This window comes from Trichosurus vulpecula, chromosome 2 (genome assembly GCF_011100635.1).
Source record: "Trichosurus vulpecula isolate mTriVul1 chromosome 2, mTriVul1.pri, whole genome shotgun sequence".
In the NCBI taxonomy this organism is placed as follows: domain Eukaryota; kingdom Metazoa; phylum Chordata; class Mammalia; order Diprotodontia; family Phalangeridae; genus Trichosurus; species Trichosurus vulpecula.
In genome coordinates, this window is record NC_050574.1 from 19021901 (window position 1) to 19042741 (window position 20841).

At 41.2% G+C, this 20841-nt stretch overlaps 1 protein-coding gene across 3 annotated transcripts in view; it reads right to left on the reverse strand.

Moving 5' to 3' along the window:
• UBE4B (ubiquitination factor E4B) overlaps positions 1–20841 on the reverse strand; it is a 148327-nt gene that overhangs the window by 15206 nt on the left and 112280 nt on the right. For all 3 annotated transcript variants that reach the window (XM_036744287.1, XM_036744286.1, XM_036744285.1), the window contains 5 exons: positions 17061–17160; positions 14438–14565; positions 13841–13939; positions 12722–12957; positions 4125–4251 (listed from right to left, as the gene is read on the reverse strand). In XM_036744287.1, the coding sequence (XP_036600182.1) occupies positions 4125–4251; positions 12722–12957; positions 13841–13939; positions 14438–14565; positions 17061–17160 (690 nt within the window). The remainder of the gene's footprint in view (positions 1–4124; positions 4252–12721; positions 12958–13840; positions 13940–14437; positions 14566–17060; positions 17161–20841) is intronic.

A 20841-nucleotide genomic window follows, 5' to 3' on the forward strand; every position in this document is an offset into this window, starting at 1 on the left:
CAAATGGCTGCCTGAAAATGCTGTAGAGAACTGTTACAGATTACCTATTCTAGGGAGCATGGTGGCATATGCCTATAATGCCTGTTGTGAGGAAGGCTGAGGCTGATGGGTGCCTTGAATTCAACAGTTCTGAACTGCAGCAGGCACGAATGTGACCTCCTGGAGCTGGCGTGCCATCAGGATGCCTAAGGAGGTGTCCTGAGGGTGGGTCAGAAATGGAATGGGTCAAAGTTCTCATGTCAATTAGTGGAATCAGGTTGTGAGTGGCCACTGAATTTCCAGCCTGGATGAGAGGAACCGAATCTCAAAAAGAAATAAACAAATGAATAAACAAAGCCTGCCTGTTCTTTGCTCCTATTTTGATTTCAATATGTGCATATAAGATTTTATAAAGAAAAGAAAGTAGATACATGGGTCACAAATTATTAATCTTTTTAATTTAAAGAACAATTTTTGGGGAGGAAGTGAATATTATCATCCATGATCTTTTTGATTCTTTTGAAATCTCCCAAGACAGCTTCAAAATCAATCTGAGTACCTTTAAAAATTGTGCTGCCTCCAGGATGGATTTCTTCTATGTATTTAGCCAGATTCAACAACTCCCCTAATTTCATTTCCACTATAACAGGTACTAAAGCTTAGTGTCCAAATGTGGTGGTTACACTATAATTGACCATGTAAACAGATCAGTCTAGAAATGCTGGCAGATCTGTTCCATTTCAGATCAACTTTCTGTTCTATGTGCAGTTTTCTCTGCAAATGCTCAGGATGTCATGACTCAGTTGGGTATCACGACTTACTCTTTGCAAAGTCGTTCTCCTCACCGTTATTTTTTCATTATTTTACAGGATACTACTTATATTCTTCCGTCCTCTCCTTTGTAGTATTTTGTAACGAGCTTATCTCAGTCAGTGTTGTTCTCTATTTAGAAGGACAGTTTCTGGACTATCTAGGTCTCCCCCTTGTAGTGACAGACCATTGCCATTTCTTAGAGGAGACTGACTAATTACTCATTTTTTCATATTCATCAGCTTATTTCAGCGGGTTAGGTTGAAGATTTTGTCATTCCATGTAGCATCTTGTTTCCTTCTAATCTGGTTGGTTTTGTAGCAGCCAATGATCTAACTGCACAGCTGATTCAGACAGAAATGACACCCATGTCAATTAATACAGAGTCGATTTCTTCTCTGAGACTTTGTACAGTGCTTGAAAATCCAGCAGCCCAATTCTCTTCTTGAATAAAATATTCATCATTTATGGGCATGAGGCTTTTGAATAATCTATAAATCTAAGGCATCTTTTGTTCCTTAATCATGAACCAGCATTCTCTGTTTATCCCTTCAAAATGAAATCACATCATATCCAAGCATAGGTTGGCTCATTGTAACATTCTTGTCAAGTTCTTCGTTCAATCTCTCTACTTCTTCATCTTGCTGCCACTATCTCCACGGTGGTCCTTCTGCCAACTCTCATTATGAGCGCTACAAAGTAAGATGACCAAGTGTCCCATCTAATATTTCTCCTTAATCTGGGGCACACAGTGAAGCCAACTCTGCCAACTCCTTTATTTACTACTCCAAGGAGAGCCCAAGTCATTCTTCCACTCGGGTAAGGCTTCTTTATGTCTTATGATTTCCATTTTAATAAGAATATCCACTCACATATCCATCCATCCATCCATCCATCCACCCATCCATCCATCCATCCACCCATCCATCCATCCATCCATCCATCCATCCATCCATCCATCCACCCATCCATCTATCCTTCAATACTGTATCAACTTGCTTTTTACGTGACAAATAGTTCACATTGAGGGTTCCAAATGTTTACTTTGGGAAAGTTGTGTAATACCTAGCATCCTGCCTCATTATTGCCAACTCCCAATTATCACTACTGAAGCGAAAGGGGCCTGCACAGGGCTGATAGTCATTTTGTATTTTTATATGTTTCATGAATGGCAATGCCAAAGAGTCTATCCTAGTGGGTGACCTACTGGTGATGCTTTTTTTTAGCTGGTTCTCTAATAAAAACATTTAGTCACCGGCACTATACTCAGGGCTTTTCTAGCTCTGTAAAAGCTCTCAGAGCTTACATTCCACTGGCATAGCCTTTGAAACCTAAAACCACCTCCGGGTCACAATAAGCCATAAGGGTATGACTTTTGTATTTCTGACGGAAAGAGAAATTACATTAAAAATGTAAGTATGATTTTATCATTTCACTTCTGTGCCAAAATTTCAAGGGCTCCCTTTGGCCTTTCTTTCTGCATAATCTTTTCTCTTACTCTACTCACCAAAAATGTTGTGCTCTTTTGCCTTCATAGCTGTGCTCACATCATACCCTATACTTGGTATTTCCCCCCTTTTTTGACTGTCAAATTTCTATTGATCTTATGAAGCCCAACCTAGAAGACACTTCCTCCATCAAACTTTTCCTGATACCCATAGTTGGGAAGAATCTTCCCCTGAGACCTCACAAATGCCTTTTAACTGTCTAATGCACTATCATGTTTTGGTCATTATATCTGTATGTGTTTGACTTTTCTCCCCTGATTAACTCTAGGCTCCATGAGGACGTGGACCAGATTTAATCTAAACTCTGCATTCCTCGCAGCACTTAGTAGGTTCTGCACACAGTAGAGTCTTAAGAGATATTTGCTGACTAAATGAATACTGATGCCAGACAAATTTGATTTTATGAAGAGATCTGATCACATCACTTCTCTGCTCCAAAATCTTCATTAGTTTACTATTCCTAATGAATAAATTTGAGTTAGAAGAAATCTCAATGGTCATCTAGACCAAGCTGCACTCTGACAAGGGGTCATCCCAACTTTGTTTTAAGCCCTCTGGTGAGTGGGAGCCCCACAGCCTCCAGAAGTGGCAGCCACTTCCACTCTAAATGAGCTTAAATGGCTAGAGAGCTCTTTCTGATACCCAGCCCAAATCTGCCTCTGCAATTTCTATTCATTTTTCACTCTGAATCATAAAGACCAAGTTGATCTATCCCTTGGTCAGCTGGGGACTCCTCAGTGACTTAATGCCGTCATGCTACTATGTTCTCCCTGAATCTCCTATGAACCCTCACAAAGGATGATCTCAAGACCGCACCACTCGTGTCATGGTCGGCCCTCTGAATGCTCTCCAGTTTAACAGAGGCCTTCCCTTAGATGTGTGGCCAAGAGTGAGTGTATTAATACAGATGTGTTCTGATCAAGGCAGATAATAGAAGCAACATCACTTGCTTATTCCTACATGCCATACCTTTCTCTTGGTGCGGCCCAAAACTGTGTTAGCTATTATGTGCCTGACACAAAGCAGACCCTAAACAAATACTTCTTGAACTGAATTCCGTTAAGAGTATTTGGTTTCTGGGGCAGCCAGGTGGTGTAGTGAGTAGAGCACCAGCCCTGAAGTCAGGAGGACCTGAGTTCAAATCCAGCCTCAGACACTTGACACATGTACTAACTGTGTGACCCTGGGCAAGTCATTTAACTCCAACTGCCCTGCCAACCGCCCCCCCACCCTCCAAAAAGAGTATTTGGTTTCTGTGACTGGCTAACAGGATGCTCCATGTTCTGGCCCCAAATGTCCCTCTTTATCTTCATCATGCCCACTCCCAAAATAAACTACTCTCTGGTCCCAAAGCACACTTAGAGATCTCCAGTGGCCTCTCTGGGTTAATGCAATCTACTAAGTCTCAAAGGTCCTCCCATACCCCTATTCACTTCCTAATTTCCTGCCCAAACTTTAAAACCCAATCAAAAGCTCTCCCACTATATTAAATCTCCCTGGATCTCCTAAGTCAGAAAGTACCCATTTCAGTTTGTTTTATACCTCTCTAATATCTTTGGTGCATAGGGTAAACCTCACAGACAAAACTTTCTCTTCCTAGCACCCAAAAGAACTCTATGTAGAGAAACCACTTTAAAATGCTGTTAAACTTAACTAAAATGGAGGAACTGGTCTAGCAATCAAGTCCAAATTCAGCAGCAATACTCAGAAAACTATGTATCATCTGAAAGCCCCCCCAAAATTGTATGAAAACTAGATATAAGAGAATTCCTATCCAAGATGTTTTCACAAGAGTAAAAACTGTAATTCTGGAAATCCAATACTTACTTGAACTCTTCCATAAAGGTGCCATGGTGGGCTATGTTTTGCCAGAGACTTTTAAAAATGGTGCTGATATGGTATCGGATTGTGAATTTGTCATAGAACTCGCTGGTGGCTCCAGTGTGCTCAACATCTAGAGAGAAAACAGGGAAAGAAGGTACAGTCAAGGCCACATGTTTTCTTACAAAATCAAGTACAGTTGCTACCACTTGGAACCTAAATATACAAGTCTGACAAAATTTGGTTTTATTTCTAGGGGGAATGGCCAGCAAGTTTATCCCTCAGACCCGTATCTCTTCACAACAAAACAAAACCTATCAGGAAAACCCAGGAAAATGAAATCAACAACAGCAATGAGGTTTTATCTACATAAACACAATTGAGCAACGGCTAGAAACTAAACTTTTGTCTTCCTTTCCACCTCCTTAAAAAAAAGACCAAAACGATTCAACTGAATTAAGTCCTGCTCCAGTAGGAAGCTGAGATCAGATTATCGGCTGACTTTTTTTTAGACCATACTTGTGATTTCAATCACTCAATAAACATTAAGCACCTCCTCTCTGCCAGGTATTGTACTAAGTGCTGGAGCTACAAAGAGTCAAAAGACAATCCCTGCCCCTTGAGAAGCGCAGTCTAAAGGGGGAGACGATGTGCCACTGGCATAGCCAGTCAGGGTGAGAAAACAACCTTTAGCCCTGGAGACGGGCACCTGCTCTGCTCATCTGAAAGAGTGGCCTGGGCTGTGATGAAGTTAAGTGACAAGCAAACGGCCACAGAGTGAATGTGTGTCCAAGATGAGCCATAAATCTGGGTGTTCTAACTCTGAGGGTGAAGCTCACTTCTCTACTAAGATGTGCCAAACTGGAGTAAAGATCAAGTTGGGTTAACCAGGTATTATTTAATCAATGACAAGGCTACTCACATTCATGAAACTGCTTTTCAAATAACTTTTTTTTTCTGTAAAATATCAATCAATAATCATTTATTAAGCACCTATGTGCCAGGCACTGCGTTAAGTGCTAAAAAAGAAGTAAAAGACAGCCTCTGTCTTCAAAGAGCTTACAGTCTAATGGGAGAGACAACATGCAAATATACATGAAGCAAGCCATATAAGGGATAAATAGGAAATAATTAACAGAATGAAGGCACTGGCAGGAAGAGGAGTTGGGAAGGGCTTCCCATAGAAGGTGGGATTTCATTTAAAGGAAGACAGAAGGTCAGTAGTCTGAGGGACAGACAAAGAAAATGCCTTAGCTAAAAGATGGAGCACCTTGTTTGTGGTAACCAGCCACGAGGCCAGTGTCACTGGATAAAAGAGTATGTGTTGGGGAGTAACGTGGAAGAAAACTGGAAAGGTAGGAGCGGGCTAGATTATAAGGGAGCTTTGAATGTCAAACAGAGCATTTTGTATTTGATACTGCAGGTGATAGGGATCCACTGGAGATTATTGAGTAGGGGGTGACATGGTCAGATAGGCACTTTAGGAAAATCACTTTGGCAGCTGAAGGGAGGATGGACTGGAGTGGGGAAGAGACTTGAGGCAGGCAGTTCATGAACCAGCAGGCTATTGCAATAATCCATGAAGGAATGAGGGCCTGCACCAGCATGGTGGTAGTGTCAGGGGAGAGAGGTAGGCATATTACAGAGATGTTGCAAAGGTAACATGGATATGGGGGTGGGAATGTGTATGAGAACAGAATTCAGGTTTGTTCCAAAATGTCCACGAACTCCCTGGCCCAGAGATCTTACTGGTAGGTATACCTTTATGGAGGTCAAAAACAGAAAGAAAGCTCCTATATCAACCAAAGTCCTCATTAGCGGCACTTTTGGTGGCAGCTCAGAACTGGATAAAGAAGTAGATGACAATCAATGAGGGAATGATCTAACAATCATGGTATACAAATATTGTTGGCGCATAAGAAGTGATGTAGGGAGCAGAACCAGAAAACGAGGCACACAATGCCCGAGAGGCTGTAAACAGAAACAGTAAAGACAAAAAAAAATTTGTGAAAATGTACCTTTCATTGCAGGGGAGGAGGGGAGAACAAGATGATAGGTGTGAAGTATTACATATACTGCTGGGCACAGGTGATATTGAGAATTGCCCCTCCACTCCTCCCCATCTTTCTTTTTTAATCTTTTTTACAAAAGAAATGGCTCACTTAGTAAGGGAAGAGGGAAGGATATATTTGGAAATGAAAGCAATATAAAATTTAAAGACAAAGAGAAACTGTTAATTTCTGCAGTTAACGAAAATTTCTGTTTAAAAGAGAGGAAAAAGACATAAAATAGAATGACTTACACATCAATAGCTCCAACATGAAGATCTAAAGGTACTTTTATGTACATAAGAACAACATGCCTACAAGAAGGATATAGATATACGTACTTCATCAAGGGATGGGATAGCCTCGGGACTCAAAGTCCCCATCAGAAAGACTCATGAGAACCAAGACAGCCACTTCTACATTCTTGGCACATCCGCAGCACCTGCCCACGGTTAATGTTCAACAAATTTTCTTCTCTCTGCCTACCTTACTTCACTCCAACACACAACCTCTACTATCAACAACAGTGTACCAAACCCCAAGTCCTATTAGCCACTGTTTCTCAGTATGTTTATTTGGTCTTTGTTTGAGTCTGCATCACAGGGCGTCCTCCTATTTGGATACTGGTGACTCCTGTTTTTCTAAGTTCTCTTTCACGGTGTCAGAAAGCTCAAGAGTTCACAGATTAGTGCATAAAGCAACTGCTTTTTCTTCAAATATATACATACACACATATATATGTATATATACACTCCCCTCCCCCATATTAGTCATGTTACGAAAGAAGACACAGACCCAAAGTGGGGGAAATACAGAAATTGAAAATTATATGCTTCAATCTGCACTCAGACTCCAGCAGTTGTTTCTCTGGAGGTGGTAGCATTTTTCATCTCGAGTCCTTTGGGACTGTCATTGTAGTGCTGAGAATAGCCAAGTCATTCACAACTGATCATTGTACAGTATTGCTGTGACTCTGTACAATGTTCTCCTGGTTCTGCTCACTTCACTTTGCATTAGTTCATGTAAGTCCTGTTTTTTTTTTAAGTCTGCCTACTCTGTCATTATAGCATAGTAATATTCCATTACAATCACATAGCACAACTTGTTCAGCCATTCCCCAATTGATACACATTTCTTCAACCTCCAATTCTTTGCCATGACAAATAGGGCTGCTATAAATATTTTTGTACATCTTTTTGTACATCTCTCAGGGGATACGGATCTAGTAATGGTATTGCTGGATCAAAGGGTATACATAGTTTGATTGCCCTTTGGACATACCTCCAAATTGTACTTCAGAAGGGTTGGATCAGTTCCCAACCTCACCAAGAGTGCATTAGAGTTCCAATTTTCCCACATCTCCTCCAACATTTAAAGTTTTCCTTTTCTGTCATATTAGCTAACGCTAATCTGATAGGTGTGAGAGCTGCCTCAGTTATTTTAATTTGGATTTCTCTAATCAGTAGTGATTTAGAGCATTTTTTCACATGACTACAGGTAACTTTGATCTCTTAATCTGAAAACTGCCTTTTCATATCCTTTGACCATTTATCAATCGGGGAATGACTTGTATTCTTACAAATTTGACTCAGCTCTCTATATATTAGAGAAATGAGGCCTTTATCAGAGACACCTGCTATAAAAATTTTTTGTTTTCCAGCTTTCTGCTTTCCTTCTAATCTCGGTTACATTGGTTTTATTTATGCAAAAACTTCTTTAACTTTATATAATCAAAATTATCCATTTTATACCTAATAATGCTCTCTATCTCTTGTTGGGTCATGAATTCTTTCCTTCTCCATAGGTCTAACAGTTAAACTATTCTTTGTTCTCCTAATTTGCTTATGGTATCACCCTTTATGTTTAAATCATGTACCCATTTTGATCTTATCTTGGTATGCAGCGTAATGTGTTGGTTTACACCTAGTTTCTGCAATACCATCTTCCAGATTCCCCAGCAATTTTGGTCAATAGTGAGTTCTTTTCCCAAGAGCTGGGGTCTTTGGGTTTATCAAACACTAGATTACTATGGTCATCTATTACTGAATTTTGTACACCTAATCTATTTCACTGATCCACTACTCTATTTCTTAGCTAATACCAGATAGTTTTGACGCTTACTGCTTTATAATACAGTTTGAGATCTCGTACATCTAGGCTACCTTCCTTCACATTTGTTTTCATTAATTCCCTTGATATTCTTGACCTTTTATTCTTACACATGAATTTTGTTATGATTTTTTTCTAGCTCTATAAAATAATTTTTTGGCAGTTTGGTATGGCACTGAATATACAAATTTAGGTAGAACTGTAATTTTTGTTTTATTGGCTTAGTCCAACCATAAGCAATTAAATGTTTTTCCAATTATTTGGATCTGACTTTGTGTGAAAAGTGTTTTGTAATTGTGTTCATACAGTTCCTGGATTTGTCTTGGCACGTAGATTCCCAAGTATTTTACATTGTCTACCATTATTTTAAATGGAATTTCTCTTTCTATTTCTTGCTGCTGGGCTTTGTTGGTAATACAAAGAAACCCTGATGATTTAGGTGGTTTATCTGATATCCTGTAACTTTACTAACATTGTTATTTACTTCAACTAGCTTTTTAGTTGCTTCTCTGGGATTCTCTAAGTATACCATCATATCATCTGTGAAGAGTGATAGTTTTGTTTCCTCATTGCCTATTCCAATTCCTTCAATTTCTTTTTCTTCTCTTATTGCTATAGTTAACATTTCTAGTACAATACTGAACAGCAGTGGTGATAATGGGCATCCTTACTTCACTCCTGATCTTACTGGGAAGGCTTTTAGCTTATCTCCATTATAGACAATACTTGCTGATGGTTTCAGATGGATACTACTTATCAATTTAAGTAAAATTATATTTTTGAAGCAACATTTTATTTGACCAAACATTTCCTAAACTGTGTCCTAAGTTAAGGATGAGTCAGGTTTCATGCTGCCCACTGCAGGCAACAGCTTCATTTTGCCACTTATAATGAGCTCTTGGCATAAGGGGAGTGAGTGAAAAGAATACTGGACTTGGAGACAAAAGACACTCCCACCTTGGTTCAAACACTAACTTGCTACACGTGACCTTGGACAAGTATCTTAACCTCTCTTAGTTTCTGTTTCCTTCAATGGTTGGCCCTTCCTTCTCAGACTCTCTTGCTGGCTTCCATATTCCATCTCTTAGGTTCAGTTGTACCCTAATACTCAGTCCTGGGTCCTCTCTTTTTCATTATATAGATCTTCTCCCTTGGTGACCTCATTGGCTTTCAAGGTTCCATTATTGTCAAAATGCAGATGCACAAGGTGTCTAGTGATCTGGTCCGATTCTCACTCCTGCAGTCTAATGCCACCTCACCCGCTGTTCACCTTGACTGTTTTACAGGATCACCAATTCAAACCTGCTGTTCTTCCCCTACACGTGCCATGCTTTTGAATTGTCCTTGGTTTTTTTGAGTGCACCATCAACCTTTTAGTTGTCATATGTTACAACCTCAACTTTTTCACTCACATTTCCATGTTCCTAATGTGTTGCCAAACTGTATCTTCCCCATCCAACCATCACCCACATCTGTCCCTTTCTCATCCACAGACACAGCTACCAACCTAGTTTAGGCTCTCAGCAACATTTGCCTGGATGAGTTCAATGGCCTCTAACTGGTCTCTCTGTCTATCATCTTTCTCCACTCCAATCCATCCTCCACCAGTTCCCAGAGTGATGGTCCTCACATCTGACAACATCATTCTTTTACTAAATCAAATGCAGCGGCTCCTTATTACCTCTAGGATAAAACAAACCTCACCATATGACATTTAAAATTCTTCACAACCTGGCTCCTACCTTTCCAGTTTTATTACTTATTATTTGCAACTGACAATCCATTCAGTCTGACCTTTTCACTGTTTCCCATACCTAACGCTCTACCTCCCACCTCTGTGCCTTTGCCCTGGCTGTCCCTCATGCCAGTTATGCACTCCTGCATCACCTCTACCTCCTGTAATCACTTGGCTTAAGTGATGAGTTCTACTGAAGCTCTTCCTGACCCTTTTCTCTCCACCCCACCCTCCCCATTCCCACCTCCACCCCCCCAGCCCTGGACAAATACCCATATCTATCTGTACATAATGTTTTTTTTGTAGAGGATTTAAGCTTCTGAGGTGCAAGGACTGAAGGGCTGTTTGGGTTTCTTTGTCTTTGAATCCCCATTGCCTGGCACACAGCTGGTGCTTCATACACATGACTGTATGATATTACAAAACTAAGTGTGGATAAAAGATCCATTCAAGTGCAAGAGAGACCAATAGATTCTAATATAATAGAGTACGAAACCTTTAATGACACAGGAGCTATCTTCAATTATCTGAAAGGGCTTTTAAAATACTACTCCCTTTTGCAACTACTTATCCATGTGAGGCCAGATTTTATTTTTATATTTCAACCAAACAACAGATTAAATGTAGCAGCAGATATGGGAATCCCCCTGTCTTCTAGTAAGCCAGACATTAAAGAGACTGGAAAAAATATAAAACAATGCCATTGTTCCCATAATTTCTTTTTTGGTTTGGAAAATAGCTGTTTTTCATAAAAAATATTAAATATTTCAGAAATTTGTTGGCTTTAATTTCTAATATGGTAAATACTGATAGATTCTACAGAAACAAAAGCTCTTTGGAGTTCTCAAAAATTTTTACTCTAATGCTACTCCTTAATTGTGTTGTCCTTATAATATCTTATAACGTGTCTTATAATGAGGGTAATCTTCTTTAAAGATGCCTTCCTGCACCATGCCCAAAGGGCTATAACAATGTGCATACTCTTTGACCCAGCAATAGCGCTTCTGGGGTGTATCCCAAGGAGATCATAAAAATGGGAAAAGGCCCCACACATACAAAAATATTTATAGCAGCTCTTTTTGTGGTGGCCAAGAACTAGAAACTGAGAGGGTGCCCATCAACTGGGGAATGTCTGAACAAGTCGTGGTATGTGAATGCAGTGGAATACTACTGCGTTATAAGAAATGACGAGCAGGAGGACTCCAGCAAAACCTGGAAAGATTTACATGAACTGATGCTGAGTGAAGTGAGCAGAACCAGGAGAACACTGTACATAGTAACAGCCACAGTGTGTGATGACTAACCTTGATAGACTTAGCCCTTCTCAGCAATCTAAAACTTTTCCAAAGGATTCATGATGGAAAATTTCATCCACATCCAGAGAAAAAACTATGGAGTAAGAATGCAGAGTGAAGCAGACTCATTTCTCTTTCATTTAGTTTTCTTTCTCATGATTTGTTATAATTCTTCTATGCAACATGACTAATGTGAGAATGTATTTCATAGGAATGTATGTGTACAGCACATATCAGATTGCATGCCGTCTTGAGGAGGGAAGGGGAGAAAAGTTAAAACTTATGAAAATGAATGTTGAAAACTGAAAATAAATTAAATATAAAAAAAGATGCTTTCCTGCCTCCCAACCTTTCAAAACAAAGAAAAAGAGTTCTCAAGAAGTCTTTTGGTGACACAAATGGTCAATTTAATTAAGTATGAGATAGGACTGGGGAATACCCAATCTTCGACTGACACTGGACTAAATGAAATACGGAATTTGGTCCTATTATTCCTTGTTTCTTTGGAAGACCACTTTCTCCTTACAAATTTGGACTTAATTACTAATTGTGTGCTCTCCTCCTCAGCCTTTTCTTGAACTCAAAAAAACCCATTTACATCTTTAGGTCAATTCCTTGACCATATCTTTCCCTTTCCCTACTGCCACAAGTCAACAGACTTCAAGGCCCTCCCCTCCAACACTTTAACTCCCCTATGTAAGTAAACCAACTCAGCTGAATACCGCGCCCCCCCCCCCATTCCAATCACCTATCGACTCCCCATGCCCTCACTACTCATGTACTCTATTTTATCTCTGTCATTTGTCTTTGGGCTTAGTTGGTTCAATGACCTTGGGATATAGCACAAATATGGACCGAGTTCAAAGGTTCAAAGCCTAAATTAACCACTTAGTTTTCTGAGGAGAAAATTTGCTATAACCATAGGCTGGATTCCAGCTGCAGGGAGATGACTGGTAAATGGCACTACAGGATTACAAGAAGTTTGGGGAGTCCAGTACATAACTCAGGAAAAAAAAACCCATTACTGGAAAAGTAACATGGTGCAAATGCCCTCTGAAGGGCAGCAAGGTGGTACCAGAGCGGATAGAAAACTGGGCCTGGAGGCAGGAAGACCTGAGTTCAAATCTGGTCTCAGACAAGCACCAGTTATGTGACCCTAGACAAACCACCTAATCCTGTTTGCCTCAGTTTCCTCACCAGTAAAAATGAGGATAATAATAGCACCTACATCCCAGAGTTGCTGTGAGGATCAAACGAGGAAATATTTGTAAAAAGTGCTTAGCAGAGTGCCTGGCATGCAGCAGGCACTATACCAATGTTAGCTGTCATTAGACACAAAATTGACAAAAACACTAGAAATGAATCTGATTATGACCAATACCAACTATCCCGTTAGAGAACTACAGACTGCCTCACCTGTATAAAACTTCATCAGTGAGGGGACTAGCAGCTTGGTGGAAAGAGGGTGGTTCTCTATCATTTCAAAGAACTTCTGGGTCCGCGGCTGGACAGAAGGGTTGGTCATGAACATGACCTCCACCAATTTGGCCACCAAGTATGGATTCCGGATATAGTTCTGGTTGCAGAGCATCACAACAAGGAACATGGCGATATCCTGAGTACAGGGCTCATACAGCACCTGAGGTGAGTATCTTAGCAGACAGAGAAACAGAAATGGCCAATGAAGTCTCGCCCCTGGTACCTAGTTGGAGCACTAGATACAAGTGAGTGGGTAGTATTATTAATGAACAGCTGATCACCTAATGCTTCTATTAGCCAAAGCATAACTTACTTACTCCTAAATTCTGGCAGTGAAGTCAACTTACGATTAAATCAGGTGAAGAGAATGACATAGGTGCTCCTCCCCCTCAAAATGATTATTGAAAACGAAAGACATTCTCTTTCCAAGTTATCTCTCCTTTTACATGTGGGAAGATTTGTTATGGAGAAGTTGGTATATCTCACAAAACCAAAGAACCAACAATGAAAGTATTTCTGGTTCCAGGGCCTCTGCTCCAAGGATATTTATTTCTCATATCATCCTTTGTCCATCACCATCTCCCAGCTCTTCCCACCCCCCACCCTCCCAACTAGACATTTGCTCTCATCAAATCCACTCCATTTTTCCTGAATACACTAAGCTCCCTGTTACTGTGCTCAGAGCTCTTCCCAGAGCTGGCTCTAACACCAGGGCTGGATTGTTTCCAAGATGGTCTGTCAAGGCAGCAGCAAAAAATGTTAAGCAAAGACGGGAGTGAAAACTGAAGCTTGTAGTGCTGTTCATCGAATGTCATAGAGTTTGTAGGTATAAAATGGGCTACAATCAGAGAACATGTGGGACTGTGGAAATATCACTGTGGTACGGCCCTTTTCTGTTCCTTAGCAGCTGTGGGATCCAGCCCCAAACCATCATCTGTCAAAGACTTGTCTGTAAAGTGGATGGGGTCATGCTGGTGAGAAGACCTTCCTTAGCAGGCTGCTCTAAAGGCTACAGCCATCCGAGTGGTACTAAGGTCAGAAGTGGACTTTACTTACTGTACAATAAAAAATAAAAATTCAGCAACATCTTCCACGTAAAACTCAGGCAATGCTGCAAACACCTTAGGGACATCTGGATTTAAAGGCAGTGTGATACTGTGAAGGAGAGAAAACACAACTTCAGACAAACAAAGAAACACATGTATAGCTCAGGCCCAGAAAGGGAAGTGGCAGCCCCTCCCCTGCCCCTGGCCATCCAGGCACCAGGAGTTGTTGCCTCAACTCTTTTAAGAGTGGTTCTCAACTAACAGAGGAGGCCAGAGGCAGGACCAGTGACTGCCGTCTCTTGTGCTCTGAATCAGCTGGATGTCACATCTTGGGACCCTCTGGTTGTCAATCTGTGATTTGTCTTGACCTCCTTCAAGGGGATACACAGGCACCAAAGCAGGAGTTTTTTTGTTTTGTTTTGTTTTTAAAGAGATTGTACTTAAATGCCATGCCTGTGCTGTACTTCTCCTGGACACGCTCTATGAACCAAGGGAAGCCAAACGCCTCGGCCTTCCAGGGTCTCTGAGCACTAACAAGTTAGGGTGGTCAGGCTGCTTAAAGACAAGAGAGCAAAAAGAAATCTGCCGAAAGGCAGGGCGGCCTTACTGAGGATAGGCAGGGTCAAGGATGCGCAGCAGCAGCTGGATTACGATGCCATAGAAATTCAGACATCTGCGCAGGAAGTTTTCGTCCAGCAAACCTGCATCGGCGCAGGCTTTGCATCGCACCAACTTCTGCGGAAACAAGGAGGAAATGGCCCTATTGAGTACAGTGCCGACATACATGTAAGCAGGATGGCTTAGACCAGAGGTCCCCAAACTTATTTGGCTTACCACCCCCTTTTCAAAAAAAAATTACTCAGCACCCCTCCCTGGAAATTTACTTTCTTTAACCCTTTACTGGTTATTTAAAAAAAAATTTTCCATCATTTCCAAAAAATAAAAATTTTTTTAAAATGATACATCTTAAATTTAATAGAAGACTTATCAAAAGACTTATAAGAAGGAAGTTTGAGGATTTGGCTAATGGAGCTGCTTTCATCCAGTGTGTGCATTCTGGCTAAAGACACAATCACCTCTGCTGGCCAAAGAAGTATAATTGTGAAATTTATAAACTATCCAACTGTTTAAATCTTCAAACAAACATCAAAAAAGTCTATAATCAAACAAGTATTTATTAGGTAAAGAGGAGAAAAATGTATGTGGAACAAATATAATGTGAATAAATACAAGTAAGAAGTAGCTGGATAAAAGGTATTGCAGGAAAAGCACTAAAAGTTGGGGGAGTCAGGCAGTGTTGCATGCAGAAGACTGTGCTTGAGCTGTATCTCAAAGGAAAAGGGGAACACTGGAGAAAATACATTTAAATTTTTGTGATTTAGCTATTTGTAGAAGGATTCACCTGACTCCGTGGGCACATAAATCTCCCCTCTCAATCAGCCCGTTGTGAACCCTCGTGATGTAGTTTAGTCTGTAACCTGACTTAGTTTGCCATGTGAGTCTGTTTATCCAGGTTTGCTTACTTAGGGGATATATGATATTATGATTCTTTCTAATTAAGTTTGTACAACTTTTATGGCTTAAAAGGATACACAAAATTGCAACATGCAAAAGAATTGTCTTTCTCTCTGAGGTAATTTTGTCTATAAAATGCCTCATTTGGCTTCCTACAGCTGAGGAATGTCAAAAAGTCTTCCCTTAATTTTGTCATTCCAATGGTCCAGTTTTGGCCAAGTAAGGTTAATATTAACAGTAAACAATCAGACAAAAATGAGAAATGACATGATAAAATGTAATAAAAGGAAAAGGAAAAATTTCCATCACACTAAAAAGCAGACCATGGGGCCTAAAACAAAACAAAAGACCTCGCATTTGCAAATGAAGTATATATAAATAGAACAATTCATTAATTTAATAATAATTTTTCCATTCTACATTGGTCAATATTTGTTTTTGGCCTGCAGAGCCTAGATGCAAAAAGCCATTCGTTTGCAAAGTGGGAAACCTAACAACATAGGGCCCGTATTGACAAGAAAACAGATCCCCAGAGAAGAGACCTGTCCACAGAACCGTGTACCCACATCTCCTCTGGGACTAAAATAATATTCATATTCTACTCATGAGAAATGGGAACCTTGATCTTTGCTGGGGTCCCAGCACACAGGTTACTAGTTCTCTGATGTCTTAGGGACCTTGAGGAATAATGAGGAGACAGGGAAAAATAGAATGCAGGGCTTGAAGCACCCTTCACAAGGCTTCCAAAGACCCCATTCTTTAGGCTAGGTTAGTCTTGCGTGGGGCGGGGGTGGGGCAGGCCTTATTAAGTACAAGAATCTGTGTTCTTAGCTACTGAGGCTAGGGTCCTTTTGGTAGCAAAGGCCTGAATCTATGTGTCTGACAACCAAGGCTCCTCTAGCTAGACTGGAAGAGGGGAGAAGAGGGAAGAAAATGAAGGAACCAGTTTTCACTAGGCTGGCTCAGTTACTTGTTGAGATAATATATGTATACACGTCAGGGTCGAGCCCCCTTCCTAAAATGATCACAGAAATCTCCACCGAATCAATCAAAAGTAAAGTATGAATAGATCCTCGATCAATCTGAAAGGATCATAGGGAGCTTGTGGTCTTTAGATGAAAGCAGATGAAGCCAAAAGGAAATACCTTGTGATTGGCTGAAGGAGTGAACATGGGAGCATGGGAGCTATGTATAAAAAACAGCAGTAAGCAACCCCTGAGGAAGAACAATTTGTCTCTTGGGGGAGGAGAGAATTTTCTCTCCTCTCTACCCTGCCTCCCCTTGATCAGACAGTGACCATGTGAATTTAGAAAGGTCAGACAATCTGGAGTTCCCATCAACTTCGGTAGCAAGGTTCCCAGAGCGCAGGGGCTGATGGCAAGCTGAGACACATGCTGAAGACAAAGAAGACATGCTGCGGCCTCTCCAAGGACACCACCCCTCAGAGCCCAGCAGAAAGCCGTACCCAAGGGGAGGAAATTGCTTCCAGGATTCAGGAGCAGGGAGCAAACGCAGGCTAAGGTTGTGACCACTCTCCCTAGGCACCCTGGGTGCATGAGGCGAGAGCGTGTTCACTCTCTAGAAGAATGTCCCCATACCTGTGGAAGGAAAATCTGATCTGCTCTACAGAATGACTATCACTTTACACGAACACATTCTAGTCTAAAGGAAAACATGATCTTACTGGATAATTACACCAATTAAATAGTGCGAACCTTGAGCTGAGTTTTGCAACGTTTCAACATTTCCCGATGTCTGGTTGCCAGTGGGGAATCTTTCCATTGATTTTCGTTGTTTTTAAGATCTTCCACAGTTCTGTAATCGAAGGAAAAGCAAAAAATCAAACAGAGGGAAATGTATTCATTTCATCTATTCAATCTGAATTACGACATGAATCAGTCTGTGCAGAAAGTGGCAGTTTATCCTTTTATTATGGTGATATGGGATGTGTGTGTGGGGGGTGGGTGGGTGGGAATATTCTGGACCACAAGCATTCAGTTTCCTTATTTATCTTCCTGGGATGAAAAGATTTCTTTCATCAAATGTTCAGGCTCTGATGCTTACTTACTTGCCAAAATCAAAAAACTGTGTTTTTATCAGAATGGTTTCCTCCTTTATTATTTTTATTATTAAATAAAAGTTCTAAAAACTCTGAGCTGAGCAATTTATCTGGGTATAAGAGGCTAAGGGGAAGAATTCCCTTTTTTCCAAAAAAGGAATCTCCATGAAAAAACTTAAACACTTCATCAAGGGATTATGAAAAAAATGTGAAGGCTTCATGACATTTGTGACCTTACTGATGTACATATGCCAGCAGGGAACCCATACCTGCCTCAGGAGGCCACTCACCACCCCAGGGCATTCCTCTGGGTTTCCTAACATTCTGTGCTACCAAGAGAATGTATAGGCTCTACATCTTGCTCCAAACCCATCTTCTTTTGTAGTTATAAATTTCTTTTATCTTTTGTGCTGCTCTTCTTTTTAAAAAATGTATTATACTTTTAAAAAAGTTAACACTGTCAGTTCCTAGTAACAGCAATCTCCCCCAAAGAGAACCCTTCCTTCAGAACAAAGGAGTGGTGAAACAAACAAACTGAGTCACTGGCCATGTGTGACAACAAATGCCTCATCAGACACCTGGCCAGCACCATTCTCTACCTACCTCTAGATTGGTCATTGCATGGGACTGAGTTATTTTTCACCCACGTGGTTTCTCTTATGTGGGTTAAAACAAACTCTTGAGTAACTATAGATCTCACTCAGATTCTGAATTATTAAGAGGGTTGGAAAAAATCAACACAAAGGGACACGTGGGGAGTGTCACCATGTAGAGGGAATCCCTCTTCCATCTGGACTCTGAGCTGAACACTCTACCTCAGTGGTGTCAAACTCAAAGAGAAACAAATCCCTGCTGGCTACATATTGCCTTAGAAACCACAAATTAACACTGCCTATGTCGTGCTGTATTTTTATTTTTGTTAAACATTTCCCAGTGACAGATTCATCTGCTGTAAGCGTGACACCTCTGCTCTAATCGACAGAAAATGCCTCCAGGGAGCAAAAGCCTCCCTGCTTTATGCCCCATTAAGAACTCTGATATCGTAAGCATCCCAATACCTGCGAGGCCCTGTGGAGGGCATTTCCTGCATTCAAGGAGCTTAATCTACTTGGGGGAATATAACCCATTTTACATAAGGAAGAGCACCAAGAACTAAGCACAGGGGGCAGGAAAAGCTTCCACAAGGTGACCCCTGGAAGGATTATGTATTTGGCTCAGGGGAATGGCCTGTGCAAAGTCAGAGAGCGAGGAGAGAGAATGTTCAATTTCGGGGGTGTGGGAAGGAGAGCAAGTCCATACAGTCAGCCTGGAGCTAGACTTTAAAGGGTCTCAAATGTCAAGGTAAGGAAGGTGTATTTAATCCTAGAGGAAAAACAGAGCCATTAAGTATTCTTGAGCAGGGGGATGATGTGGCTAGACCTGTGCCAAAGGATAATTACTTCGGAAGCTCAGTGAAGGGTGCACTGGAGAGGAGAGAACAATTAAGAGGTTACTGGAATAGTTCAGACAAGAGGTAACAAAAGGTTTAACTCAGGTAAGGAAAATATAGATGGAAAGAAGGGAACAAATATGGATGAGATTAAAAAAAGCAAAACTGACAAGATTTAGCAACTGACTGAAATGGAAGTGGAAGGAAGGAGACAGATCTGGGGTATAACTTCAAGATGGCAAATCTGGACAACTGTAATGCTGGTCACACCCTCAAGGGAAATAGGTGAGTAGGCTGAGGTGGGGAAGGGGGAATTCCTTCCGGACATGTTAAGGACACCAGGGGCATAAATACAGTCACCAGGCTCTAATGCAGAGCTGGCTCCATTGGAGCTGAATCCATTGGAACTCATGAGAGCACTGAGAAAGGATGAAGAAAGAAGAGCAAGCAGGCCAGGACCCCACCCCCCCTGGTGTGGGACAGTGATCTTTTAACAAATCATTCTGTTTCTCTTCAAGTCATCCAACATACTCTCTCAAAAGAGGTCCTTGCCTTATATTTGACACACCAAGAATTGCCTCCCTTTTTCCTTCTCATATCACATCATTCGGAAATCTTCCCCCTATCTCCCCATTCACTGCATTCTCAGATGAAGAAGCAGCCACCCTGTCATATGAACCCCTGATCCCACCCCCTTTCAATTTCTCCAGCAAACTGAACCCTCTATGATCCCCTCTTGCTTCTTACTGTCAACACCTCTCCAGCCACCATATCTTTCTCCCAAGCTTACAAACTCCCATTTCCTAAAAAACTCCATTTGATCCTGCCATCCTGGCTGGCTGGGATACTTTATCTCTCCTCTCCCCTTTGTGGCTAAACTGCTCCAGAGAAAGCTATCTTCTACTGTTTGAGAAAATACCGTTTCCTTTCCTCAACTCCCTTTGCAAATCAAGCTTCCAAACTCGTCATTCGGCTGAAATTAGCTTCTCCAAAGTTACCGATGATGTCTTAAAAAAAAAAATCCTTTCTTTTTCAATCAACAAAAGTCTGTCTTACCAACAATCTGTTAATTGCCAGATCAGTCCTCTGTAGCCTCTGACACTAGGGATCACCATCCTCTCATGGGTTTTCACGTCACCGCTCTCTCCTGGATCTCCTCCCACTCCTTCTCAGTCTGAAAAGGCCTTACAACTGTGGGTATCCCACAAGACTGTCTGAAGCCCTCTTTTCCTCTCACGTGGTAATCTCATTAACATCCATGCCTCCAATGAACATCTCTACGTAGAGGATTCCTAGGTCTACAGATCCTAGTCTCTCTCCTATGCTACAGTCCTGGATCATCAATTGATTTTTAAACTTTTCTAGCTGTATGTCTGATAGCCACCTCAAATTGAATATGTCTGAAACAAAATTTATTTTCTTTTACCCTAAAGCATCTTCCCTATTACCATCAAGGCTACCGTCACCCTTCCCCTCACCCAGGTTCACAAACTCAGTGTCACCTTGAATTCCTCACTCAGGACACACATCCAATTCACTGTCCAACTTTGTCATCTCTATTCACAGAACATCTCCTTCTCTCTACTTACATGATCACAATCTTAGGTCAGACCCTCATCGACTCTTGCCAGAACTATTTCAATAGTCTTCTAAGTGGTCTCTGCCTTAAGTCTGTGTCCACTTGGCTGCCAAGGTAATTTTTCTAAAGCACAGGCCTGATCACGTCACCTCCTGTTCCGGAAGTTTCCATAGTTCATCAAAGATAAGCTCTTCATAACCTGATCCTCTCCTACCTTTCCGTCTTCTTCCCCTCCATGTTATCTAGGGTCCAGCCCCACTAGTTAACTTGTTCCTCTAACATGACGCCCAGTGTCCTGTCTCTCTACTTGGGCATGGGCTGTCCTCTATGTTTGGAATGCTCTATCACGGCAGGCTTCTTGCCCGACTGCCACTTTTCTTGGGAAATGGAGTAATGCCATCCCAGTGTGTGCCAGTCTACTGCTTTTGA